Source organism: Cyanistes caeruleus, chromosome 6, assembly GCF_971803275.1.
Source record: "Cyanistes caeruleus chromosome 6, bCyaCae1.hap1.1, whole genome shotgun sequence".
NCBI lineage: Eukaryota > Metazoa > Chordata > Aves > Passeriformes > Paridae > Cyanistes > Cyanistes caeruleus.
The window spans coordinates 28,724,536-28,752,174 of record NC_141706.1 but is presented as its reverse complement, the minus strand read 5'-3'; the positions used below and the strand labels follow the sequence as shown (position 1 = coordinate 28,752,174).

Sequence of the window (27,639 nt, the reverse complement as noted above, 5' to 3'; positions counted from 1 at the left end):
GGGCGCGGTAAAGGCGGCGCCGCGCGGGGGCCGGGCTCAGTCTGGCCGCCTGCGGGCTGCGCGGCGCCGCTGCCGCCCCCGGAGCGCTCTGCCCATGGGGCAACCGTGCCGAGCCCTCGGGAGTGTTCCCCGCCGCCGGGAGCTGCGCTAGGGCGGTGAGTGCTGTGCGCGGTCCCCCCGCGCCGCGGACTTTCCCCGCCGCCCCTCGGGGGATGGGGGGCGCGGTCCCCGCCGCGGCCGTGCGCCCCTCGGAGCCCGGTGCGTGCGGACAGCCCGCCCTCGCTGTCCCCTCGCAGTCAGCGCGGACGGGGGAGGGATGGATGGACCGACGGAAGGACGGACGTGCAGGGGCTTTAGGAGAGGGATCAGCCCTTGTGCTGGCTGCGCATGGCTGCGGTGGGACCGTGTTCGTCCCGGCCGTGCCCGATCCGGGTGGGATGGGTGGAGGAGGAGGAGGTGGGGCGCTGTATTCTGGTGGGAGCGTGGCAGGTTACTCCGAGCGTTGGAGGGACAGCAGCCGTGCCGCCTCGAGAGGTGATGCGCAGGCGGTTCCGTAGCTTTGTGGCGAGGGCTTTCTCCTGCCTGTTACACGACTCAGAGAGAGGTCCGATGTCACTTCTTTCCTGGAAGTGCTCCATCCTTTTCCGCGTGCTCGGGAAGCGTCACAGGAGGACCACGGTCCCCAGATGAGTACTTCAGGTGCCCGAAAGGGGAGGCTGAGTCCTGACCGCTGCACAGGCTAGGGGGTCAGCCTCGGTGGGATAAGGGAGGGTAGCACAGCTGTGCTCCCCGTGGGATGCAGTCCTGTAGGTGTGCTGGGGAACCCTGGCTACAAGGAGGGCTCGGCCGTGGTGGACGGGGAGGTGCCTGGGGGGGAATAGGGGGCGGGAGCCGCGACAGACCCCCTGCCATCACAGAGGGGAAGGTGAGGAAAGCCAGCTCTCAGCGGGCTCTGCATCCCCGCCAGAGCTTGCACATTCCTGCGTGCTGAGCGGTCTGCTATGCCTCTTGCAGGGTCTGGCTGTCCCATCTGAGCAGGTGCACTGCTCTGTCTAGAGCAGCAGCAGCTATTAGGCTTCTCTTGAGTTCAGCTCCGACTGAGCAAGCCAGGCAGAGCAAGAAGCAACATCTTATTCAGCGCCTGCTCCTTGTCCTGCCTCAGCGCTGCTTGGAGTTGGAGTTCAGTGCGCCTTTTTCTTACCTGAGAACCTGACCCTCTTGCTGCTGCCTGAGAATCAGGGCTGCAAGTGATTAAATGAGTACCATTTATTCTCCTTTGTCTGCAAAGGCTGGGAGTTACAAATGCTGGCAGCAACCAAAGCCGTGTTGACATTAGGGTACCGCTAACACAGCTGAGCCATGAGAAACTACAGAGTATGCAAGGGCACTGGCTGTTCTGGACTTGGCATAAATAACTTGTTCTGTAACTCTATTTCAGTAGAGCAGTCTGCTGAATAATGGCATTCAGGGCCTGTGGATGAGGAAAGTGATTTTTAAACAAATAAATAGTAGTTGCAGTTCAAGCAGGGGTGTCTGCCCAGGGAGGAAATTTTCTTAGAAAGGTTTTGGCAAAACCCCAAAATATACACCGTCTTAAGACTCAGCATGAAAGCACCTCAACTAGCCCTCTCTCAGCTAGGTTGCATAAATACACACCTGATGCATGCACAGCAGAGTGTGAGGGACAACATGAACCTGTGGTGTCCTGGTGCCCTCAGCAGTGAGGGGCTGGATACTGATGGCATCTGGGAGAAGGGGGACTTGGTTCCCTTAGTATGTGTGCGTTCTTGTTCTTCAACTGTGATGCAGAGCAAGGTGAAGGGAGCTCTTCCCTGGGTAGGTGGTTGTCCCAGGCAGGAGGCTGAGAGGGTGAGGTCTCCTCTACAGTCTGAAGAGAAGTTGGTCCTTTCTGCTTATGAGCTTGTAGTGAGGTTTTATTGTAGAGATATGAACACAAGAGCATCTCCAGAGACACACAGCAAGGCAAGGTTTGGGGTGACCATTGATCTCTTGGAGAATAAACCACAGACATGCCCTCCCCTGAGGTTTTCAGTCCGTTTGGAGCTGCTTGGAGGCTGGGGTGTGATCCAAAGGGAAATGTTTTCCTATTGTTCTCATTGAGCATTGAGTGCTGAAACGTGCAAAATGCCAGGAGTACATCTGCAGCTGGTGTTCACTTGTCCTGCAGTTCTCTGAAGGTCAACATGTTGAATAGTAGGGGCTGGGAGGGATGGTACCACACGCTGGTTACAAATATAACTTTGGGATGTTTGGATTGTGAAATGTTCTGTGTCATGCTCTTGCTTGGTCCTCACGCAGTAAGCCCCCAAATTTCTAATGAAAACTGCTAAATGCCATTAGAACACGAAGAGTATCTCCCTGTAATGCAGACAGGATTGGCTGCCTTCCCTCCAGGCTGCCCAGGAGGCTGCATGTTGACCTGGGTGGAGCTGTGCCTGAGGTGGGGGTCTGTCTTCTGAGTGCTATGTTTTTGGCTGCAAGCTTTCCCTTGGCACAGGATAAAAGCACACGTGAACCAGAAAGATGTTGAGATTGTTTATATTTGACTTCTGGCCTGATGCCAGAGGGGACGGCTTGGTGACCTTGGCACTATTGGGACATTATTTATGGAACGTAGATCTTCTGGGTTTTGTATTTTTGATGTAGGAATGTGAAAATAAGTCTCGGGAGGAAAAGACCCAGCGCCGGCCACAAAATAGATTTGGATTTTTTCCAGGGCAGGAAAAACAACACTTGAGGGGGACCAGGTGCTCCCTGTTCACACTGCTTTCTGCCTTCCCTTGGGAAATACGGGTTTGGTGCCGTCCTGGAGATGGTAGGCTAGCATGAGTTCACTCCATGTTTGAAAAGTTCTTGTTCAAGACGCTAAAAGATGTTAAAAAAGAAACCCAGCTATAACCAAAGATACTCTCAATAGCTGACAAATGATAAATGGCTCTCTGGCCTTCTTGGGCTTCTTCCGTTTGTGAAGCTCTGTGTCATCTGCAAGGCTTAATGCATCTCCGTGTGTTTCAGTGCCCATCTGTGGTGCTGATGAGTGTGGCTGACCCCGGATGACATTTGGAGAGGAAGAGGCTTGGAGAGGCACAAGCTTTTACTGGAAGGCTCACCACACAGTGCTGGCCCCACAGCTCTGCCTCCCAGGGTTCTGGTGAAACCCCAGCAGCAAACTTTCCTTCTGGGTTTCACAATGTGCATAAGTCTACCATCCTCATTCTGTGCAGTGGGTATATGTTCCAATTACCTAAATCTGTAAATGTCCTTCTATCCCTCTGTATGTAAAGTAGGATGTTCTTGAGCATATTTGCACATTGCTTTTGATGGACCAGCCCTTGCCTAGGCTGTACCTGACTCATTTATGCCGGAATTTGGTTGGACCCTTACCCAGCTCATCTTACAGGGCAAAATCGAGCACCAGTGTCTGTAAGAAAGCTCTACTCCAGATTGATATGACTGCTGTTGCCAGTATGGGGAGGAGGGATCCATCACCAAAACAGGGAAATTATCAAAACCATCGTAGCTGGGTTTAGTGCTGAAGGTTGAGCAGCTTCTGCTGATGCTGGTGGTCAGGAACCGTGTGCTCACTTCCTGAACCTAAGGGGCCACAATCAGAAGCCGAAGCATAGGGACTGGTAGCTGGCTCCATTGATACAGAGTTTCCTAGATGTTTTTGTTAGGGATTTGGATTAACATAAATTAAGTCAAAGGCCCAGAGCATGGGGAGAAAAGCAGTTAGGAATAAATCCATGGTTCAGTAGTCCGGTCTCCTGAGGAGTGGTATTACAGGATAAGTTGGTGTAGCGGGAGAAGCACACATAGGAGTGTCAGATAACACTGGCCACCTAATTATTTGTTTGAAGGGATTCTGTATTTTAGAGGGAGATTAGTGTGCAGTCCCCTTTGGAGCTGCCTGCTGCTGCAAACCAGAGAGGATTCCCTCCTTTTCGTACTAAAATGAGGCAGCAGCACTTTGACTGTGTGGCCCAGAGGGACAGGTGCAGGCAGAGCAGTGCACAAAGGCTTGCAACCCACTTGTTTTTAGCTGTATCCTGCCTGGGTTGAGAAAGTAAAGAGTTTGAGTGTGTATCAGTAGCCAAAAAAGAGACCTACAGAGAAAACCCACAAGTCTTCAGGAAACTCCATGGGTGATTCAGACGGTGTTTTTGTCTGAGGACCCGTTCATTCAGTAACCCATGATGGCAGCAGAAGCACTTTTTGTAGCGGTGCCTCCTTACGAGTGAAACACAAACCTCTGGTGTCAGATGTTTATGGTCATATAAAGACTTGAGAAGCTCTTTTAGCCAACAGATGTTGTTCCAGGAATTCCATTGCTGCACCTTAAAATAATCTCAGCCCTTGTTGGGTGCTTCAGTTTCTTTCTGGGCTTCCAGCTAGGGCTGCTGTAGATGGAGATAGAAGTGACAAAGAGCAGTTTCCCAAGGACATCTGTGCTTCCTATCCTTCCTGAGAGCCAAGAAGGTGCCTTTGGTTCAGCCTTCCTGGCTGGCTGTCCCTGCCTTGCTGAGCGTGGCATGCACCCAGCCAGGCAGCAGCTTCACTAGTGCCCTGTACTGTGCTGCTGCAAAGCTGTGAGAGCTGTGGGGGCAATGCTGGAGCACAGCCTGGGTGCAGACACTGCCATGCTGTATGGAGTCCTCAGGAAGGCCTGTGCTGTGGAAATGGAGGGCTGTACTGCCAGTCTTAGCCAGAGCTCCAGAAGCAGGCTATTTTCTGAAGAAACAAGACGTCTTAAAGGTCCATGGTTTTAAGTCCCTCTTAGTCTTTCTGATGGACATTTATTTTAGCTGCCTGGCATGCCATTCGTGGTAGTTGTTTTGTTATATTCCAAGTACATGGAAACATGAGCTGCCTCCTTGTAGAGGGGAGAGGGAAATTCAAAAACCACAATACTGAATCCAGGGGAGCTGGGTGGTACTAGCTTTTCCACCAGTGTTTTCTTTGTGGCCTAGGATGCAAAGTTTCTTGAACAAGCTGCTTAATAGCAATAAAGAGCATCCAAACATTACTCCACAGAAAGCAGAAATCTGCCAGAAGTCAAAGGTTGCACTGAACAGGACCAAAGATTTAGACCATCCATCTGTGTTTTCCCAGGTTGTTTTCATGGTAAAGTGAGAGTAAATGTTAGCTGACTTTTATGTCAGCATTGCTGCTGGAGTCTCTCTGAGTGCTGACCAGAGATCTGCTGTACTTCTGAACAGCAGGCACCTCTGGTGCATCCTTCCACCCTCCTGCCCTACAGCTCTGCCCAGTGCAACCCTTTTCTCCTTGGGGTGTATGAATATGTTCTTGTCTTGTCTGCTGGCAAAAACCCATCAGGAATTCTTCCAATCCCTTCCATGAACTGTGACAAAGTCCACTGTTTAAATCTCTGGACAAGTAGGATGCATTGAGGGTTGATGGATGGAGGAATAATAAAGCAGTTGAGCTTATCCCCTCCAGCCAGTTTATTCCTTGCATCACATCACCATGCAGACTGACTGCCTGTCATTAGTCAAAGAAGACGGAGGAGAAGAGGCCAACCTGAAAACCCCAGAGCCCTGGCTGCATGGAAATGACCTTACAGCTAAAGGTAATGGGGAAGGTGTTGACTAAAACCCGACACTTCTATGCCATGAGCTCTTCCAAGCAGGAGGCTGTGCTGTATGTTTGAGGATGGATGTATATATACACAGGCACAGTAGCAAAGCACCATGTGTGTGTATACACACACAGAGTCCTGATGGATGATCCTGATATTACTGGGACTTGTTGTACCCAAGTGTCTGAGACTTAAAACTGAAAAAGAAGGGAAGGTCCTTAAACAACCCTTGATAGTAGAGATGGGACATCTGGCAATGTTGCATTTTCCATGGTTACTTGAGACCTTGATTTCTCAGCACTGATGCTGCTATCATTTGGCTGCCTGAATCTCTCTGTTGCCTCCTTTTCCCTGGGTAGAGGAATCAAACAAAAGTAGGAGGAAGAACTGCCTTTATAATTTTTTTCCCAAGACTCCTCTTGCATGTGCCAGGCAAGACAGAAAGAGAGCTCCTGTGGGACCTCTCAGTTCTCAGATACCCTTTGTCACCAGGGCTGTTTATGCCACATACCGGTGTCCATCCCTTTACCTCCTCTCTGCTATGAAAAAGAGAAATCTTGCTTTAGTTCCTTAGGATGATGTGGGTGAGTCCTCTGCGGCTGTGACTATAGGACATAGCATATCCATCCCCTTTCCTTGCATGTTGTTGTCTAGTTTGTTCATAATCCCCATTTTTTCATCATCTTCCTGCCGTGAGTTGGGCAAAAGTGATACAAGGTTTGCCTAGGAACAGGTAGTGAAAAGTTCACTGCCATCCATATAAAAGCAATCAAAAGCCTAGTCTTGCTCATCATCTAGGCTCCTCCTGTGGTGTTTGAAAAGAGGTGAACCACTGCAGGGGATGATGCATCTTGTGTCCTAAAATGGACACTGCTGGGGGTTGGCTCACCCTGCCTATTTCCGAGGGAGCCTAAAAGAGGGAGGTAAGGAGATGTACAGATTCAAGTTATAATTGATGCTTCCAAACTCCATTTTCTCCACCCATGAAGCGCTTTTACTCTGGGCTGCAGGCAGACTGACACTGTGCATGCTCCTCACAGTACACATACACTGGTCTTTTGTGGAAGCTGGAGAACCTGTCATGCATCAGAGACATTGTCTCTTTCAATATCCTTTATATGAGTTCCTTTTTCTGATGAAAGCTTTCTAAAGGGTACTTGTGTGCTGAATAGCCATTGTTGATAATGCACGATATGAAATCCAAAAGGAAGGCTCAGATTAAATGTCACGCACTTCACAGTCGGGGAATTCAGAGAGCCTTGTTGATCTGTGCATAATTCGGGGCTTGACAGCTCATGCATAAACAAACATGTGCACATCCACATACATGGGTGAGTGCAGTTTTCCCCTGACTCAGCAGCGCATAAAGGCAGAGTCAGGTGGGTGAGTTCCAGAGGGGTGGGTGCTGTGTTCGTGGGGAAAGCCTGTGGGTTCCTCAAGACTCTGACTTGAGAACCACACTGGCAAATGCAGTCACTTGTTGTTGGTGTGGTGGCCTTCCTTCCGCCTTCCTCCCCTGTGCAGCTCTCTGCTGAGCTGTGGCTGCTTTGATTTTCTGCATCTGGGTTTAATCTGACCACGAGAACCTTCCGAGAGTTTCTGGTGCGTGAGGGCAGTAGTATCCATGTGAGGTTCACCCCAAGGTTTCCACAGTGCTTTCTCTCACCAGCAGTGAATGAAGAAAGACAGGAAAAAACGATGTCATGCTAAGCTGGTTGTTAGTCAGGACAGGAAGGGCATTTCTGCCTCTGACACGTAGTGTGTAATGAACTAAGTGCTGCACAAAGCAGGCTGAGGTGTCACGACCTGGCACTGGTGGGGTACAGTGGCTGGGCCACTGCTTGGAAGATGTCTCTCACCTGCTGCACATGAGCTGTGTCAACTTCTGTGGTAGATTTACTTTTCACATACGACTGGGAAAACTAAGGTCTCAGAGGTTTAATGACCCAGTCTTGGTTTTATGAAAGGAGCAGCAGTACTGCCAAACCTATAATCTAATAGTTTGGATTTCAGCCTTCCTACTCTGTACTGCAGTTCTGTTCCTAAAAACAGCTGGTTTCATTTTCAAGTGCCTTGTTGCAGGAGAGGGAGATACTTGTGGCTCCTTCTCGTTCTGAGAGATGCTGTGGAACAGTGCTCCACAGACATGTCCCTGTGCTCCATGTGTTCCCCCTCTAGTGAGTTGCTAGAAGTTTCTTTCAAGTTGTTTCGCCGCTGACTTGTGAATTAGCAGAGTCTGTGCTAGCTCTGGCAGCAGCTATTTAGAAGTTTTCCTCTTCTAAATCTGTCCTTCTAGCTCCTGTTTGCCCAACATGAGGAATTTTGCATCTGACATTTTTAGCAGTAACCTGTTGCTATAGAAACTGCTAAGGTGTCAGAGGGAGATTTTTGCCATGTTGGGATAGGCTACCAAGTATTTGAAGTATGTGTTTTGTTGGGAGGCCTTCTCCATCATGTTTTTGCTAAGCAACTTCCTGAGCCTATCTACATGTCTGGACTTATTTCATGTCTAAGGAGCCATGAGGGAGCGATAAACCCAGAGTTCTTTCTAATTGTGTATGAATGAACAGGAAATGTTGTCAGATTGTTCAGGGAAGATGGGAGAAGGTGTTCCCAAGCTGCAGTGATGGGTCTGAGTGGTGTGTAGGCGGTAGTCCAGGGCTGAGAGATCGCAGGTGGTATCAGTCTTTAGGGCAGTAAATGGTTGACCTAGAAGCAGGAGTTGGGCCCTAAATGTCATCTCCCAGGAAGGAGTCTGGGACAAGCTGCTCCTCTCACCCTTGAGACCAAAATATGGGTGAATGCCAACATACTTGGTTGGTCTGGTAGTCTGAATTCTCTTTACTAGCCTGACAGGAGATTGTGCAGAGGGACCCAAAGCTAGTCCACCCAAATCGGCCCATGTCTCTCATTGTGTGTGTGTGTGTATATATATATATATATATATATATATATATATATATATATATATATTTATATACATATATTCATGTACAAATACATATATTTATATGTATATATGTACATTGATGTTGGTTTAATTTATTAAAATATTACTTACTATTTATAAATTAAATGTATTTACCTGAATAATAAACTTTTATTATTTTATCCAGGATGTGGATATAACCATCCATATGGGAAATGCTCTACAACAGGGTTGTTAACAACTCAGCTGTTTACTGATAGTTACTTGGGCCATTTCATATTGGGCCTGATTTACAGAACTTCTGTGTCATAGAAGGAAATTTTATTGCTTGTACAATTAGAGGTGTGAGTCCTGTGAGTGCCTATCTGCCTGGGACTCAGGAAATATCCTGGCTAGACCAAAAAGCAATCTTCCTGCTTAATGCAAATTTATTCGTCTGCCCTTTTTCCTCCCTATTGTGTTTGCCTAGACTGCACATCTGGTCATATCATGACATACTATGGAGATGAGAAACTCTTTGTTTTGTACACAAATGGAAGAAAATACTCTGATGCCACTGGGGTGTCCTGCAGGAGTTGTTCTCAGGCTGGGATTGCAAATTGGCCCATGAAACTGGTTGGGAATCTGCTTTTGCGGTGCTGGAGTGGAACAGACTCATTTCATCTTCCATTTCATGGTTGTAGACATGTTGAGAGTGTATAAATCCCAGTGGTTGCATTGTGCTGAGTAAGTTCCAGGATTGCAAATAGAGAACTAATGTTGCTGGAGGTGTAGATTATTGTCTTTGGGGAGGGAATCCATCGAGAATGGCTTTGAAATCACTATTTCAGTGACAGTGTACGGATGGATGTTGTGCCTGTATGTGGCTCAAGGGACTTAATGTCCCAAATTGTAGTTTCTTAACGATTTTCTTTTGTGTTCTGGAAAAGGACAGAGGTGCAGGGAATTGTTGAGAATAAAGAGCATTGGCTTCCTGGAACATTTATGAAAGTCTCTTGTCAGGTACTTGGAGGCACAGTGGAAAGAAAATTTGGGGGGGTTTGAGGTTGTCGGGGAAAGAGGTGCCAAGAAGGCCCACGTCACTGTGAAGGTTCAGTGTCCAGCGATGTTGTGGATGAGCAGCATGTGCATGAACTCCTCCCTGCTCCTCTCACAGAGTTTGCTTGAGCCTCTATTATGCCTCAGGTGCAAGGCAAAGGAGATGAAATGCAGTTGCATCATGTTTTCTGTAAAACTGACCTGTATTACCCTGTTTGGTTGAAGGGCTTTCCTAGCTTTTTAAGCTGCTCTTTTTCAGTAGCAAGGGTTGATTTACTTGGTTTGTTTTGGTTTTTTTTTTCTTTTGTGTTTCTGTGTGTGTGCATATGGGTTTTATTTTTCCTTCTAATGTTTCTCTGTAGAAATCATCTGCAGGACAGATGGCCTGTTAAGCTTCTGGGGCTGTCTCTCACAAACACCTGTCTAAGGCAGCTGGGAATCAAAGAAGAATTCTCCTCTTTTAATGTCCTAAAAGAAAAACAGCACCCGATCCTAATATCTCCTGCTTCCCTCCCTCTCTCTCCATCCTCCCAGCTTCCTGGGAATCTTAACTGCTTGGTTGTGGCCATCTGTTGCGACAGTGAGGGACTGGGTGGGGAGGTGGCAGCCGGAGCCTTTGAGGAGGAGAACCAGGGCAGCTTTGGGGCAATGGATTGCTGTGGCTGGCTGGGCTGAGAGCCTCGGTGGTAGAGAGGAGGATGATCCAGGGGGTGGACTTCCATGTAATTAAGATAGATGAGACCTGCTGGAGCAGCTGTTGCACATCGTTGTGCTTGTACCTTGCATCCTTTCTATTTGTAGCCAAAACACACCTCAGCAGCCAGGGATGGGCTACTTGAGAAGGCAGGGTAGCATGGCCAGGCTTGCAGGTGGGGTGTGAGTGCACGTGTGTGGTACATGTAGGGTGAAGTCTGTTTGTCCCCTGTGGCAGCAGCCCCCTGAGCCCCCACGGTGGGGGCAGGTGTCGGGCTGGGCACTGTGGGGAGCCATGTGTACCGTGCTGGACACCGCAGCTGTGCAGGACGCCTGCCCAAGCACATGCAGCACATCACAGGCTGCCCTGCCAGCTGCTGCAAGAGCCAAACAAGCATTTCTCCCCTGAGCTGCTGCCCAGGCTCGCGTGGAGGGGTCAGCGAGTTGCTGCAGGTGGTGCTTGGCAGGGCGGCAGGAGCGAGGTTGCTGTGTTTAATTATAGCTCCCATTTGAGAAACTAGCAGAGCAACAGAGCTTTTTTATCGTGTTCTGCGGAAACTAAGCACTTTACAGGTTTTGATTGCTGTGTAACACATCCTGTGACAGAGACAGAAAACTTTCCTGTGGTCTCTGCAAAAGGAAATTTGAAACCTATGGGCAGTAAAATTCTGGAGATGGGCCGTACCTCCCAGATGCTATGGGATATAGCCAGCAGTGGTTCTTCTTGGGGCAGGATGTTTGTACAGCCACGGGGAGCTCGGGGGCAGGAGAGGAGGAGTAGGGAGGAAGGTGCAGGGGCTGAGCCTGCTTGGGCTAAAGCAACCCTGAAGCAGATGGAGGAGAGGATGCATGGAAAAGGCTGAGCAGACTTTGGACGTCCTTTTTTTCGAGAAGTGGTGACTGAATAGGCAACACAAGTTAACTCCTTCCTCCCCAGCAGTCTGCAGAGGACTCACTGTCCCCTGTTGAGGAGTGATGCTGGTCCCATCCATTACATTTGAGGTTGCCAGAGCTGCTGTAGGCACTGGGTGCCACTGCATTTCACGTGGAGGCTTTGTGGTCATGGGCAACTTTGCACCTCTCACAAACAGCACTGGAGGTTGGCCATGAGATGTGCTCAGGCTGAACAGTGAGTTTTAGATGTGCCTGAGGCTCTTGGTGCGTTGGAGATGATTTGGGGGATGATCTGGAGGCACCCAGTGAAGATGTCCTTTGACCTAAGGATCTTGCTTTGCATTTTCATTGTGTATAGGGGCAGGAAATCTGCTGCCTCGGTTTGTAGGTATTCCCTAGGGGTAACACAGTCTCCCTGGGCCTTTTTAGAGTTGCCTAAGGAAGCAGCTCCCTGTGACTTTTGGAGTTGCTTAATGAGCTGTGGCAGGGCTGGGGATGAACCTTTGTCAAGACATGCTTCCTGCTGGTATTTTGAAGAGCCTTCTGTGCTGAAAGGACTGGTGTTTATGTGGGAACGGAGTCCTGTGTACCTGGCTTGTTACAGGTGAGAAATCTGAAGTCTCCCTGTTGCTTAGGGGTACAGACTGTGCCAGACGGAGCGGGAGCAGCCGCCGCATTCTGCTGCTGTGGTGGCTGAGTGCTAATTGTTTTTACTGCCTGAGCATCAGGTTATTTTTGGCTTGATCGTGTTTCGTTCCCAGCTAGCTGGTGGTAGAGAGGTCCTAATCATTTAAATCTCCACACTTGATAGAAATCGAGGCAGGGAGCTGGTTTGGTGACGGTGGGTTTGGGATGTGCAGGTGCAGAAATACAGGATGGAAACAGCTATATTTTGGTAGTTACATGGGACATGGGGAGTTCTGGCTCAAGGTCTGCTGCACCATGGGCTTCCAGGGGAAACTCTTGATAGGCCATTTAGATAGGATGCACAAAGATGTTTTGTGACTCTCAGGTGTATTTTTGGGATAGACACAGGGAATTTACCTCATCCCTCTGGATTTCACAGTCCTGAAGTGTCTGAGCTTATTTATGAACAGATTTTAAGCATATAAAAGTGAGCAGACTGAACCTTTATGTGTGGTGAGAAAAAAAGGAGCCTTGGGTCCCATGCGATTAGGCAACAGCGTAATGTTTGCAAGGACAAGGTACTTGATAGCTCTGTGGATCCTGTCCTTAATCCACCTGAGTTTCACTGCCTCTCCTCTTTACCGTACGCACGTGTTTGAGCCCAGGCTTTCTCAACAGCTCTGTGGCTGATCAGGTGTAGGGCCCAGAGCAGCTGCTATGGACCTAGCACTGTCCTCGGCAGCAAAGAGACAGAAGTGCCACAGCCTGGAGGAACGTCAAAACAGCTGGACAAATCCACAGCAGCTGCCGGGCCCTTGCAAGAAAAATGCTGTGGGTATCAGCCCATCTATAAGGGCCAGGTACAGCACAGCTGCCACAGTAGATGCCCCTCTCATGTGCACACTTCCTTGTGCAGCTGCTGATCTACCAGATTGCTCCAAGAGAACTCCAGTATTCGAAAGGGACACTGCCTCTGCTTCATCTATTTCATACTTAGTATTGGTTCTCAACCTGTGCTCTGTAAAAAAAAAAAATGCTTAGGCATGGCAAGTGCCCTGTTAGGCTGTTACAAAGGACATATCCACTGCACCTTCTTGGGTAACTCTTAGGTGTAAAATATCAAAGTGGGCTCAAGATGTTGAATTGTCTTGGACATACTGACTTGGGAAATCTGAAACAGGAGAGCAAGAATCCTCTCACTAGCCTGAATGTGATAGGGCTGAACAAATTTGTGTCCAGCTTAAATGTATAAATGTTTCATTGTCCCAGCTTGACTCCAGTTTCATACTCTCTTCCCCTGCTTGCAGACTGGAATTGCCATCAAACCCTTGGAGCAAGAGGTTCTGTAGTGCCACCTCTTTAATTCAAGCACCACTGCTGTGTCAGGTAAAAGGCTGCACTGTGGACAGCAGTGCCTTCCAGCTTAGGAGTGGGCAGCATCCCTGTCCCCAGGCCCTGGGGAGCCATGTCCTCCCAGGAAGGCAGCTTGCCACCCACAAGTTGTTAGGCTCTGGCTTGTGGGAGCTGCAGGCAGTCAGCTCCAGGTGCTGCCAGAGCAGGGTCTGGTTCCGCACCTCGGCGGTGGGTGCGCAGCTCTGGCTGCTGCAGCGCCGTGGCGTGTGCAGTCGAGTCTCCTCTCTCCCACGCTGCGGAGCTCTCCTTTCCAGACGCTGGGAGGGAAGCAGAGACGTTGGGGGAAGAGCTGTGGAGGTGGGAGAGATTGAGCTATCATTGGCGTGGCACCAGTGAGGTTTCTTTGCACCACTAAGCAGTAGCTATCAAAATTGAATGCAGTATGCTGAGCAGCTGAGCAAGGGAGCAGACACCGAAAAGAGCCTGCAAAGAAAGGAGATCTATGAGGAAAAAACCCTCTTTCAGCTGCACATAGGCACTGCCCATCACAAAGAGCTGTGGCAGGGAGTAGGAATTGCCTGTTTATGGTGGTTGATCTGCACAGTCCCTGGGATGCTTGGAAAAAGGATTAAAGACGAGAGAATCGCAGGAGAAAGAGGAGGTGGAGGTTTCCCTTTGCAAACTCACAGGCTAATAGAAACCCTCCTCTAAATTGTCAGTGTGTCAGGATACATTAATGTAAGTATAATGTTTTCAAATCCTCAGCATCTTCTATCTGAATGTCACTGAATTAGCGCTAATTGCATTCATTAGCTCGTTAGCCATTAATATTCAGCATTCGTTAGGCTGGCTCTGTCTCTGGCTTATGGGGGTAATGAGATGTGGGACTGGCTGCAGGGCCATGCCATAGCTGTGCTGTAGGACCGTGGCTTTATGCACCAGATTGTTTTATTGGCATTTGTGTCTGGCCTGTGTTGTCCCGGCTCTTGGCCAGTGGCTTACCACAAATTAGTGGAAACTCTTAATGGGAGAGCAGTGTTAATGATGATGTGGATAAATTTCCACCAACTCCTGCCCTGAAAGCAACTGGCGAGACAAATGATGAAGGCAAATTTTGATCTTTTGGCCTTAAGCCAGTTGTTAAACTGCCTCTGTAATCACAAAGCTATTCAGTGCAGTCATCATTGGTGAGTCATGGAGTCCCACCTTTCTTTGCTTCTTGCTCTCAGGAGAAATTCTCTATTACTTTTTTCTTCCTTCCTTTTTTTTTTTTTCTTTTCTTTTTTTTTCTTTTCTTCCTTCTTTTTTCTTTTCTTTCTTTTTCTTCCACCTCCTCCTTTTTCTTCCTCCTCCTCCTTTTTCTTCCCCCCCATCTTATCTTCCCTTCCTCTGACATTTCTGACCATGAGGCCAGAGCAGGAGTGTGGGCATCAGATTTTTCCCTAGCAAGAAACCGGGAAAGATCCAGAAGGATGGCATTGGTCAGCACCCCGAGTCCTGTCAAGACCACCAAGCCTCAGGTCTCTTATCCCTGAGGAGAGCCAGTAGGATGCTCCTGCTCAGGCCCTCTGCCAGACTTTCCCCTAACTTCACTTTGGCTTTAGGGTGGATTCTGTGTGCAAATTATCTAGATTTTAATACACACAGTTTATTGTGACACTTTAGGTTGGCAATTCCCAGACATGATGAATCTTTCAAACTTTTCAACTGTCAGCTACCATTGAGCTTCCTGCCTTGTGCTCAAAGGTGGGCCTGAGTATGCAGCTTCTGCCTTCCTCCTGTGTGCTTGTTTTCCACTGTCCCAATTCTGAAATATTTCCAGACCCTGACTGCTGCATCTGGCTTCGTGCCGCCTTTCCAGGAATCTGGGCTTAGTTGTTCAGTGGAATAAGAGCGAAAAGCCCATGACCAAAGAAGCCCTGCTACAATCCAAAAGAAGTACCTCCAGAGCACTGAGTAACTCAACTGGCTCAATGAAAAGCATTTTGCCTGGTCTGCTGAAAGGATCTTATTAAACCCTTGATGATGGGGTTCACCTTTTGCACCATCCCAGCAAGATCTCTTAACTTTGCCTTAAAGAGTTATATAGGGCACTTGAAGGCAGGACTGACTGTTCTTGTCTGAACCATCACAGGGAAGGGTTTTCCTTTGGGAGGGAAATCACTCACAAAGCTCTGGGACAGCATTTTCATGCACAATGCCAAAATAATTGTACTTCATTTTACTACTCTCCGAAGACTTGTGGAATATTTAGGCATCAGCATAAATTCTCCTGGAAATTCTCTCTGGGAAGGCTCGAATGGGGCATGGGGCTGCTGGTGCTTGAGCCCCACACTTCTTGGGCTGGATTAGCTATGATTGGTGCCTGTGGGGAATTTCTGTGGGTCTCTGGAAGAGTAAAGTGGCAAATGGAAAAAAATGTTCGTGTTCAGCTGAGCCAAGAGGAAATGAAGACAAATTGGAAGAAAAAGCTTTCCAAACTGAGGGTTTCCAGGGTTTTATGATAGTGGGATGAGACAGAGTGATTAAATGGGACTCAATACCTGTACCTTTAGATGCATGCCAGGGCAGAAGTTATCTTTTTCAATTCTCGTTGCCTGTATTTACTTATCTCAGATAGTATTTGTAGTTTCTAATTGCCATCATTTCCCAGAAAGCAAAATGAATGCCTTCAGGGAAAATCATACCTCTGACTTGTTTTTCAGAGGCTGATATGTTCTGGCACAGCCTGGGGGACTGCAGCATCTGTGGGGAGGGGACACACAAATAAATAATTGACACTTGTTCGGGGTTTGATCTGAAATGGCAGCTGAAGAATGTGATGTATTGCATGGGAAAAGAAAAAAGGCCAAGCATTAGTTAACGATTTTAATTCCCCGGTCTGAGACGCACTTAATTCCCCTAATCTGACAAACAGCAAAGAGGTGCTATTGGGCATTGCCTCATGCTGGGATAGACAAGATTATGGTTTGTAGGTCAAAAGCATTTATAACTAAATGTCCATGCTAAAGCTTCTCTGCTCTGAGTTTTTTCTTTCCCCCCTCCATGGCAGATCCCGGAGACGGCAGGATCATTCTGAGATGAGCCACCTGTAACTGGGGCCAGGGCTCCCTGCCCCACGAGGATGAGGAGCCTTCTGCTGGCCTAACAGAAAGATTTGGTGGCGGTGGTTGTTTTATTTTCCCAAACGCCGTGAGATTTCATGTGACAGCGGAGCCGCTTCCTGCACCCTCCTTGTGCCACCTCGCAGCCAAGGGCTCGGTGGGGCAGGGCCACCACCATGGCGGCGAAGCAGCCCCCGCCGCTGATGAAGAAGCACAGCCAGACCGACCTGGTGAGCAGGTTGAAGACACGCAAGATCCTGGGTGTCGGCGGGGAGGATGATGACGGCGAGGTCCATCGCTCAAAGGTGAGGGCAGCAGAGAGGGAATCCCCAGTGCAGTAATGACAAAAAAGGGACCTTCTGCTCAGCACACCAGGGTTTGCCCATCCGTGTGGTTTGGGGTAGTCACAGCCAGGCATTGTGAACAGGAGCGTGTTCACGTGAACATGAACAGCTCTGGGCAGTGTGCACATGGCAGCAGGACAGATACTGTGACAGTCTGAAGGTTCTGCAGGAGCCTGTGCTCCATCAGGATGTGACATGCAGGTGATGGGTGTGAGGAGTCAGTTCCCTTCTTCCATAGGTAAGAGGAAACAGAAGTTAGTGTGGACCCTTCCCCAGCCACATGTTGCAGGTGGCTGATCCCAGTCAGGGAGGAGTAGAAGCTGCAGCTCCTGGTGGAAATCAAGGCAGGTGTTTGGACCGAAGAGTCAAAGGTGAATCATTTGTCCTCCTCCTTCTTCCAGCCCTCTCAGAGATAAACTTCCACATGGGGTAAGAGATAGGATTTTGGTCTGGTGAGTACTGCCTAAGGACTGGGGGAGGATCTGCTTAGCTTGTGCCCTTTATTTGAATTTCAGATTAGCCAAGTACTGGGAAATGAAATCAAGTTTGCAGTCCGGGAACCACTGGGACTCAGGTAAGGTACTGGATCACCTTGGAACTAGAGTCTCATCTGAGACCCTTTGGCCCCAGCATCCCTGGCAGTTCTGGTTTCTGACACCAACTCTGCTGCTGTGCCAGCATCACTGCTCCCAGCAGGGGCTTTTTGCAGGCTGTGGAGCCAGACCAGCTCTGCATTCTTCCCCCATAAATGAGCCTGAGGAGCTCAAGTTCTTGTCTCATTGCATGTGCAGAGAACTACAAGGGCTACGTGGGGCTGGAGGAGCTCGTGTTCTACTGTGTGACAGGGTGGTGTGTCCTGTGGGGACCCTGCTCTGCACTATCCTCTTGGCAGGGTCACTTCCCTCCTTTGCTTGGGTAAGAGGGGAGTCTGGCTCTGTCTCATCAGCAAGGCTGGTCTGTGTGTTGAGGCCAGAGCTAGCAGCATGTGGAAAGCAGAGTCCTTCCATAGGAGGTTTCTGGCTGTCCCGCTTCTGCAAGGCTGAAGGGTGATGAAGGAGCAGGGAGCCAGAAATGCTTTGTGAAGCATGAGTGATGGGGTCACCTCCAAGCTCATGCTGGGTCCTCTGTCTTCCCTCTCATGCAGGGTCTGGCAGCTGGTTTCCGCCGTCATGTTTTCCGGGGTCGCCATCATGGTGAGTGAGGGATGTGGTCCTGGCAACAACCAGCTCCTGGACTGCCAAAGGGATGCCCCAGCATGGCCCTTCAGTCCCTGGCATTTGTCTTCCTCCCCTGCCTCCAGCAGCTCCTACTGCTTTCTCCTGCGAGGCCTTTGCCCTCCCTGTGTCTCAGTAATGGGCTTTGCCAACAGTGTCCTTGGCAGATTGTTCCCGTCACCCCAGTCTGTTTTCATTGGCAGGGCCCTTAAACCAAGGCATGGCAGCCTTGGCCACAGAAACCAGCCATGCAGCCGATAGCTGGCATGGTGATATTTCTGCACCTCCTTAATTTCCAGTTTCCCGGCCAGCGGCTCCGATCCCCCAAAGGCGTGATGCTGGCGCGCTTTTGTCCAAGAGGACACGTTGTGGTGGCCCTGGCCAGTTCAGGTTGCTGAGTTTCTCTCTCGCCTCTGCCAGGCCCTCGCTTTCCCTGACCAGCTCTTTGATGCCATCTTTGAGGAGGAATCGGTGAGCAGCAAGACTCCCATCCGGCTCTATGGAGGAGCCCTCCTCAGTGAGTGCCGTACCGCTGCGCCGGGGCACGCTGCTGCCCCACAGAGCAAGGGCACAGACAGGTGGCCAAAACGGCAGCAGGGGACAGAGTCCATGCCCAGCCGGACACCTGCAGCTGGAGGGCAGAATATCTTTAATAATTTTGAAAAGCGTGGCTACTGCTGCTCTTTTCTAGCAGGGACTCAGGCGTGCTGCAGGAGGGTGAGAAGGGCTGTGCGTGGTCTGACTCCCTGGGGCTCACCCCAGCAAAGGGAGCCTGCAGGGGGGGCCGTGAGGGCCGCTAGGCCGCGGCTGGGGCTCCGTGGCAGCGGCAGGGGAGGTGGGGCAGGCGGCATCCCGGAGGGGCCCAGGAGGAGGGGGAGAAGGACAAGGAGGTGCCGGGAGCTGGCAGCGATGGTGTGGGGAGGGAAAGGGCCCCGGCCCGCGTCCTGCAGCGGCACCGCGCGGGGCGGGAGGGAAGCGCGGCCCTGGCCGCCGTCCGGCCCTCGGGCAGCGCCCCGCTGTCCCCGCAGGCATCGCGCTCATCATGTGGAACGCCCTGTACACCGCCGAGAAGGCCATCATCCGCTGGAGCCTGCTGGCCGAGGCCTGCTACTTCGCCGTGCAGTTCCTGGGTGAGTGCCCGCGGGCCGGCCAGGACGAGGAAGAGGAGGAGGGTGCGAAGACTGTGCGTGGTGGGAAGTGGGGATCAGCGATGGGCAGGGCAGTAGTGGAGGATCTCCCCTGACAGCTGCTTGCCTTTTTTCTCCCCCATGGAATAGCCTCTGCCCTGAGCTGCTCCTTGAACATCATCCTCTGGCAATTCATTATTTTTTTTCCCTGAAAATGTCCTGGGCTTTATAGGCAGCACAGGTCATTGCTGGAGCAGGCTGCCTAGATGCAGGGTCTAACAAGAAAAGATTTTGGCAACTGCACTAAAAAGGTGGATGCTCAGTGTTACCAAAACAGAGCATGACACTTTCGCTTGTTTCTAGGGAGCTTATCTATATTTAACAATGAATGGATTTCTTTTATGTGTGTCTTGGTAGCTCAGTGTGTAGCTGGTTTAGATACGAGTTAGATACGTGTTGGTGGCCAGAAAAGAGTGGTGTTCAATAGAGGTGATATGTGTGGACTGTGCATATTTTGTAGACGCTCCTAAAGTTGAGAAATGTTTATTAGCACTGAAGTGTTCAAGCTACAAAGCAAACTCAGGAGGATGTGATTCCCAGATTAACACCTGAGCATAGTGGAAACTCACATCTGCTTGAGTGACTGTTTCAGGCAGCCTGAATGTGAGGCTGCCGTGAAAGCAGGGTTTCTTTAAGGGAGGGCTCTGGGGCCCATGGCAAGCTTCAAGGCTGTGAAAAGAGGCTAGTGAAGAGCCTCTGCCATGGGTTCACTGTGCATGTGAACGAGCCTGTGCTGAAAGCTCCTGCGCTCGCAAGGCTCAGCAGTTCCTGCCAAAGCTCTGCGTTAGAGGGCAGCAGAAAACAACTATTTCTCTCCTTTTGGTTTTGTATCACCAACCTCTGCCTTGTCTCCTTCCTTCTCCTCCAGTTACCACTGTCTCCCTGGTTGAGAGTAGCCGGATAGCCACAGGTGCTGTGCTCCTCCTGGTCAGCCGAGCCCTCTTCATCCTCGTCAGCATTTATTATTATTACCAAGTTGGACGTCGTCCCAAGAAAGTCTAATCCCTGGGCTTTTTGTTATGGGAAAGGTGGGAGGGGGGAGTTTGTGTCGGTAATTTTGCATTATAATGATAATTTTTTTGTTGTTTGGTTTTGGTTTTTTTTTGGTTTTTGGTTTTGGTTTTTTTTTTGTTAGTCCCTTTTGGTTCTAAAGTAGTTTCCTTCTTTACCGGCATGAATCAGTGTGTAACCCAGTGCTGGTGGCATTGCCAGGTGAAATGGGGAGAGCAACATCAGCAGGACCCCCCAGCCTCTCTGCAGGTGGTGAGGAGCAGCAGGAGGAAGGCTCAGGGAAGTGTGTGGGCCTGGCAGGCTCAGGGAAAAAAGCCAGTTTTCTAGAGGGAACTGGCTGATGGGATCACAGGCTCTGAAACCACTGGAACAAAGCACAAAATAAGGCCAGCATATTGAAACCAAATCCCTGAGGAGACAGGACAGTAAGACAACCAACAAATGACTCAGCTACTCTACTTGGTAAGCCTTGTACCTCCCCTGGTTTACAGCCCCTTCCCCTTTTAGCAAGTACTGACTGTCTAGGTAGCCAAGAGCTGAATTGGTTTAAATTCAGTGCTTGCAAACAGCTCTTCTTTCCTTGCTGCCAGAGTGCATTTTTGTGTAGTTCATAGTTTTGCACAGATGCTGCAGAACTTGGCAGGAGATTCAGCAAAAGAGGAGGGAGGACCATTGCTTGTTCCCTCTGTAGGGACAGCACTGGGAACAGTGGAACAACTTAAATGACAAGATATGAGAAGTGAAGGAAGCTATTGGAAATAGCCCATTGAGCTGTCAAAGACATACCCTTGTTTGGGGTGTTTCACGAAGTTTCTAGGCTGGGGTCCTGTCCCCATCACCCCAGAACACTTCCTACAGTTGAAGCTTTACTGATGGTAGTAGCAGTGGTGGGTGTGCAGTAGCTTTATCTGATGCTTTAGTTGAGCAGGGGCTGGAGTGCTGTTGTGGTTAGCACTGGTAAGAGCAGAAGACTGTAACAGTAAGAGCATCTGCACAGATGCTGAGGTCAGTGAGCAGCCTCTAGACACATGGGCTCTGGGAGATGGTGTTCCAACTCTGCTAATATCTGCATCACATCTCTTCTGACCTTGAGAAGAGAGGACCAAAGTTTGTAGCATTAAGATATTTAATATTTAACTGGGATGAAGAACAGCAAGGAGAGGAGCGTATGATGGCAAGGACAGACTAAATGTGCTTTAGTAATCACTAGCCAGTTTCTCCAACACCTCCTGGGCTTACAGCATTGACTGCTCTGCTTCCTAGTGCTTTCCTTGTGGATTGTCCCTGTCCACAGCTTGAGGCAGCATTTTTTATTCTCCATGGGACTAAAGCCAGAAGGTCTGTGTACAGGATATAGCCTTGTTACTCATGCACTACTGTTGACTGGATCAAAGCATGCCCTGGAATATAGCTGACATTCCAAAATCCCAGTAGAAAGATTCCTACATAAACAGAGCTGCTTGTGTGAACAACAGTCTCAAGCCACTGGTAAGACTGGGATCTACAGCTATTGCTATTTAATATCTTAGTAGAGTTAGAAGAAGGTAGTGGGTAGTTATTGTATGTCGTGTTAGTGCTTTTGGCATTTAGAAGCAGCTGCATAAGCTTGGGACACTGTGTGCATTGTACTTACTGGCCATGCAAAATGTCTGTCACGTAAGAATATTGGAAATTGTTGAATCAGGAAACATCACAACTGTAACTTAGTTTTTTGCCTAATAAGTAAATCAAATGGAGAGGCAACATCCAACAGCAGGCTAAATTCTGGAGCCTCACAACAATACACGCTTGTCAAGCTGCTTTCAGCATGTCAAAAAATGATACTGAGCAACTAAAACTTTTAATTAAGAGGAGTGTTCCTGTTCAGATGGAAGAATTGGGTTCTAAGAGAGAAACCTTTTCTTGTGAGGCAAATAATAATCAAATGCAGGCTGGAGACGATCAGAAATTAGACCAAGTGGTGCAGCATGCAGGAGCTGGAGTATGGCATGCTGTGGCTGTTGCTCTCCCCCTGTGCATCACCTGCATGGGCAGCTGCAATGGCCTCAGTGTGGCACTTTGGCTGTAGTTGTGGGTATAGGTACATGAAACTTGATTCTTTGTGTTTTGGGGCATCATGTGAATGTATACACAGGTTGATGGTTGGTTTTTTGGGGGGGGTAGGGGTGGGAAATTATGTTTCTAGGACAGACAAATAAAACCTACCACAGCAAAAGCAATCTTACAGAAGAAGGAAATGGAGGGTCTTCTTCATGCTGCCTCCCATCTCTGTTGGCCACAGGTCCTATGAACTTAGTTATGACTTGGGTCTGATTAGCATACCTTAAAATGTCATCCTGTAGGGGAGAGACGTGTTACTGCTCTATGTGAGAGTGGTACTCCAAAGACTTGTTGATGTTTAGATCAGGTGGGAGGGTGGGGGAAGCAGTTATAGCTCTCCAGGGTAGCTTCAAAGCTAAATAAGGTGAGATCAGATTTCTCTGGTCCCCTCCCTGACTAGCAGGTGCCTCGGCAAAACTTGAAACAGTCAGCCACTTCTAGGTTTGCCTGTCAATGGCTTTTTCTGCTCCAACAATAGAGCAAAGCCTGGGAGAATGGCCACTTAAAAGATTTCATTCTACTTGGTACCTAGTCCTGAAAGCAGAGAGATGAAGTTATTTTAGTTTGATGCTTCTTGCTCCATCTTGTTATAAGTGGACCATGTAGAAAGTGCAGAGCTCTACACCTCCTTTACAACTAAGCTGTGGTTCCTGACATGTTCCTTCTCAGCAGCAAGGTGCTGGAAGAGATACATTGCCAGGCCCACTAGGGATGGTGAATGCGTAGCAGGTGAGGCCTAGGAGGGAGTTTCTGAGGGTGGCTTGAGGATGGAGCTCAGGCACAGCAGCTGCAGCACTGCCAGAAACCAACTGCACCTGGCTGTCTTCACTCTGTTGTCAATGGGGAGGAAGGGAGGAGGATGCCAAACCTTTGTACGGAACTGTGTCCCCAAGGATGGAAGTGCTGACATCACAGCTGCAGGTGGCAGTTGAGAACATAATTTGGGATTAAAAACCTGAGGTGTCACTTCAGGCTCGGCTACTGATCTGCTGACATAAAACTCCATCTCCACAGGCCTTAGCTTCCTTAACTGTTACATTATAAGAGAGGCCTCGGACCAATGTCATCTCCCAAGGGAGATTGCAGTGAACTTCCTGCATTTGTACAATGCTGTGCAGGACTGGGGTTCTGTTCCCCAGAGAATTGTGCTCCAAGCAGGCACAGGGCAGGACTTAAAGCTGACCCCCTTTCTCTGCCAGGGATGAACTCAAACCATTGAATTCATAGAGCCCTCACTTTGGAGGGTGAAGAAAACTCATCATTCACATAAATCCCTACATCATCTTATTTGCATCTAACCAATATCTGGCAAACTGGAGCTGGTGACACAGGAGAGGCTCTGTCTGTCCTAAGCTGGCCTCTTTTCTGGTCAAGGGTTTTTACTTGGGAGGGTGTGGGTGGCGGGTGGTGGTGCAGGGGAGAATGGGACACTTCAATTTATACCTCATTTTAGCTGCTGTACCTGAGTTTATTTCTCCTCTGGTAAGAAAGTGACTGTACTTAACACCAAGCAAATAGCGAAAATTAAAGCTGTTTCACTTCACTGTCACAATCTTTCTTTTATTTTTGAGGGTTTTTTTTTAAGAAATGCACACAAAAACCGTGCAGAGAGTGCTTCAGGCTTGTGTTCTGGTTTATATTACCAAAAAAATTTCCTTTCAATATAAAAAAGCATTACATTAGGGAATACAGGATAAATTAGCTCCACTATCTAATAAAAAGAACATCTACATTTTTTTAAAATAGATTTCAAACATTATTTCACACGCAGCCCTTTTCCCAGGCATTTGTGACAGTCATTGGAGCATTAAATAGCAACCAGGAGGCTGGGATGCTGAGAGGGGCTGGGGCTTGCCCAGGCCGCTCTCCACTACTCCCTACAAGGTGCTTGGGCTGTGGTCACAGTGCTACAGCAAAGGAGACAGCAGCTCCTTCTGCTCTCCAGCCTGCCCAGAGTTCTCCAGCCAGCAGTGACTTCAGCTTGAGCCCCTGACCCAAAAATACTCACCAGAGCTTTTAAAAACAAATACAAAAATACAATTGCTTCTCCTGCCTACAGTTCTGAAAACTACTGTACCACAGAGGGGGCAGCCACAAAACCAAGGGACAAAACCAACAAATTTACATGCTTTGCCATACAGTGGGAGTCTGCTTTCTGGGCTTGCTTGTTCATTAAATTTCCCCAAGAAAAATTCCTTCTGCATGTTACCAACTGCTACAGATCCACTCAGACTTGCACATATCTTTACAGCTATCTCCAGCTCTTGTTTGGAATTGCTGCCTGGCCTTTTGAGCTGTGTTCCCAGTGGCACGTGAGCCAGCCTGCAGAGAGGATTTGAAATCTTCACACAGGAAAGAGCAGTGGGGGATCAGAAAAGGTAGGAGAAACAGCTGTGCACAGCCCAGAATAACAGATGAAGAAGAGATCCTTTTGAGGATACAGGGACTACCATTAGGGACAGAAGGAAAACAAGAAAGCTGAAAACAGACAAAGCAATGAGTACAGAATTAGGAAAGTCAAAGAGAAACAAGCCAGCAGAGATCATACTTCAGGCATGTATATTTAGTACTTTGTGCTCTGGCTGCTTTGGTCGAGTTCCCCCAGCTATAACTGGGGTTAGGTTTTTTAACTAGGTTTCTTCCCCCATGCCAGTAGCGGCAGACAAAGGCTTTAAGCCTTTTTTTTCCCTTCAGCCACCCACCATGCACAAATGAGGATATTTGCCAGCCAGGCTCTGACCTGAGAACTCTGCATAATAAACTGAGGGAAAAAGGAAGAAACTGGAGACTGGGGGAGGCAGTTCTGCTTCTTTCGATCACCTCCAGCCAAATTACCAGCTCTGCTGACAGTTTTGTTCCTTCCCTGGGAATTGGTCTCCCAGAATAGTCACTGACACCAGCTCCTGAGGCAGAAGGAGAACAGATAAGCTTGCTTTCTGCTCAGCCCATTCCCTACAAGACTAGTAGATGGAACAGATTTTTCTTATCTTAAGTGCAGCACCTGCTGTCCAGTACAAATACTGCTGGGTTTTGGCTAACAAAACTGTCTTTATTAAACAACAGTCCAGAGTTTAATGCTGAAATGCCTCATTACAAGGAGGTCTGGAGGGAAATAGTTCAGAACAGCTTCCCACAAGGTTTAATGCAACATCTGATGCTGCTCAGCAGCCCTGGCCACATATTTTGTTGCTGGAATATGCTGACTGCAGCATGGGGGGGCTGCAGCTCTACCTGCCCAGCCCGCTCCTGCCAATGAATAAACTGTTGTTCTCAAATGAAGCTTGGAAAAGCTTCTAATGCCTCCTTCCTGTTCCCTAGTATCCTGGTTCTCCAACCTAGATACTTAGCCACCATCTTTGTCTATTATGGCCCAGGCTTTCTGCTGCTTCTCTTCCTTGCCTGTAGCCTGTGCAGTGCCGCTGGGAGAGCTCAAGGGAGGCAGCCCCAGGGGTCTAAGGGAACAGCCAGAGGATGAATGTGCTGCTGCTGCAAAACCTGGGCACAGTTTAATGCTCTGCTCATTCCTTGCCAGAGTACAGCTTTCAGAGGAGCTGTCTTGAGCCTATATAAAAGTGCTCCCATAATCTGAGCCTATAAAATCTGTAAAAATACCTAATCTAAACAAGAAACCACAGCCCCTTTTGTCATTCCTCAGGTAAAATAAGTTTGGGGTCAGGGAATAAATGACCGGATGAACAATTAAGGCAACAGGAATTGATGATTCCAGATGAGAGAAACCAGTCACCTGTCCAAGTCAATATCCATGACCATAGGAACAGCAGCTGGAGCAGTTTGGCTGCACACAGGGTGTTCTTGGATCCTGCCTGGGGTCTCAGTAGCTCCAGCTTAATCTCTGATCAAGGTCCAGTCCCAGGCATCTTTCTCAAGTTTACTTCCAAATGATTGAGCAGATGACATGTTATTTAAATACCAGACTATCCCGAGGGAGGAAACACTATCAACTAAAACAATTCTGACTTGATTACTTTCATCATGAGCCCACGGGAGAATCTCAAGGGAAATTCTTTGACCAGAAATGATTCCACCAGACTGGTCCAGGAAAATAGCATGGGAGTGGTTGACAAACTTCAGCCTCTTCAATCCAGCACCATGGGTGGACCTCCCCTTAGGGCTGGAAAAGCATGCAGAAACCACTGCAAATATTTATGCTAACAGAGCACCGCAAACCATTTTTTTGCAAGTATCAGAGGAAAGGCAAAGGCTGACAAGATTTAAATATTATATCCTCCCCTTCTCAGGAAGGCAGCAGTATCAATGATGCTTGACCAGAGCCATTATTTTTCCCAGGAGATGAGAACACAGCAGGGAACCATTTGGTCTCTTTCACAACAATGAACAATAAATTTTAGTAAAAACAGAAAGGTAGGCACCAAACTCTTGACCCTCAGCCAGTCTTAGCTGGGTCCCATTGCTAAGTTAGATCACACTGCCCCTGCTTGGAGTTCCAGAGAAAAGCCGATCTCACTGAAGTGCTTGACATTTCTGGTAAGTTTCATGTGACAGGGGCAAAGCTTCCACTGAAGAAGGAGTGTTTCCATCCTGTGGCTGGAAATTAACGCCAGAATTGCGCAAATGTTGACTACACCTGCTTAGGCAAGCCACCACTGCTTCTTTCAAACCCACCTGGACAGTGAAGGCCAACCTGTTGCCTTATGCAGCCCCTGCATATCTGTTCTTGAGTCCTTTGTTGTCTAAAGCACGACGAAGTGGTGAATGGTAGGCTCAGCCTGGTGTGAGAGGCAGCTGTGCTCATCCTCCCGCACCCCCACCAGCTCCATCCATCTCTAGTGCAATCGGCTGCGCTGCGCTCTGCTCCACAGCTGCTGCGGGTGGCTCTGGGCAAGGGTCCGGTGTACAGTGTAGTGCACATCACCTCAAAGTTCCAGCCCCTGAAGTACAATCCTTTTGGTCATTCATATATTACAACCCTCTTTTTTTTCTTTTTATTTTTTTTCTCCCTGTCCCATTTTGTTAAAAAAAATAAAGTTTTTTGGGTGTTTTCAGGTTTTGTTTCTTCGGATTTTCCTTCTTTCTTCTGAGCATGTGGGGAACGTGGTGGTTCGTGGGCCGCTTCTTATTGAATCCCTCGGAAGAGACACATAGCAAAGATCATGGCAAACAGCTGGGAAGAGGAGTGGGGAAGAAGAGGGAAAAACCAAAATAGGACCATAAATGTCAGCTGCATCTTCCAGAAGATTGGCAAAGCCCTCCCTGGCTCTGGGACCACCCTCATTGCTTCCTTCTGCCCAGCAGTGATGCAGAGAGGACCCTTACCACCCATGGGAGGCTGTGGCAAAACCCTTTCCTCTGCCCCACGCTCTCCCCCAAAGTGTCAGTGGCTACAGCAGCAGCCTGACTTCATTCCCAAACTGCCCTTGGTGTCATGGGATGCAGGATCCACAGTCCCTGTTCTGTACATCACTGCTACTGCCTGGCATGGGCACAGCACAGCCTTTGTGGGAGGCTGCTGGGCCTCTCTGCCCAGATCTCTCTCCTGCAATGCC

At 48.9% G+C, this 27,639-nt stretch overlaps 2 protein-coding genes across 27 annotated transcripts in view; one reads left to right on the top strand and one right to left on the bottom strand.

The window, feature by feature from the left end:
- On the top strand, window positions 1-23,663 carry TP53I11 (tumor protein p53 inducible protein 11). 4 transcript variants are annotated; one of them, XM_023928006.2, is made up of 8 exons: window positions 502-699; window positions 13,109-13,187; window positions 16,207-16,563; window positions 17,118-17,176; window positions 17,747-17,795; window positions 18,237-18,333; window positions 18,845-18,946; window positions 19,872-23,663. In XM_023928006.2, exons 3-8 carry the CDS (start codon window positions 16,435-16,437, stop codon window positions 20,003-20,005), a joined length of 570 nt encoding a protein of 189 aa, XP_023783774.1. In that variant the 5' UTR covers window positions 502-699; window positions 13,109-13,187; window positions 16,207-16,434; the 3' UTR covers window positions 20,006-23,663. The 4 variants fall into 4 exon arrangements, with proteins under 4 accessions (XP_086751164.1, XP_086751163.1, XP_023783774.1 ...); XM_086895038.1 differs by lacking the exons at window positions 502-699; window positions 13,109-13,187 and adding an exon at window positions 1-155; XM_086895037.1 differs by lacking the exons at window positions 502-699; window positions 13,109-13,187 and adding an exon at window positions 33-155 and having other exon boundaries at window positions 18,237-18,533.
- The window catches only part of TSPAN18 (tetraspanin 18), a 185,521-nt gene continuing 181,529 nt past the window's right edge, over window positions 23,648-27,639 (bottom strand). For all 23 annotated transcript variants that reach the window (XM_086895021.1, XM_086895023.1, XM_086895029.1 and 20 more), the window contains one exon: window positions 23,648-27,257. In XM_086895021.1, coding sequence (XP_086751147.1) covers window positions 27,210-27,257 — 48 coding nt within the window. In that variant the 3' untranslated portion in view covers window positions 23,648-27,209. The remainder of the gene's footprint in view (window positions 27,258-27,639) is intronic.

Excerpts from the sequence above, each read along its gene's own strand:
- TP53I11 (XM_086895037.1), top strand. The coding sequence starts at position 16,435 with ATGGCGGCGAAGCAGCCCCCGCCGCTGATGAAGAAGCACAGCCAGACC. Across the intron at positions 16,564-17,117 it reads GCGAGGTCCATCGCTCAAAG|ATTAGCCAAGTACTGGGAAA; the intron begins GTGAGGGCAGCA and ends TTTGAATTTCAG. Across the intron at positions 18,947-19,871 it reads CTTCGCCGTGCAGTTCCTGG|TTACCACTGTCTCCCTGGTT; the intron begins GTGAGTGCCCGC and ends CTTCTCCTCCAG.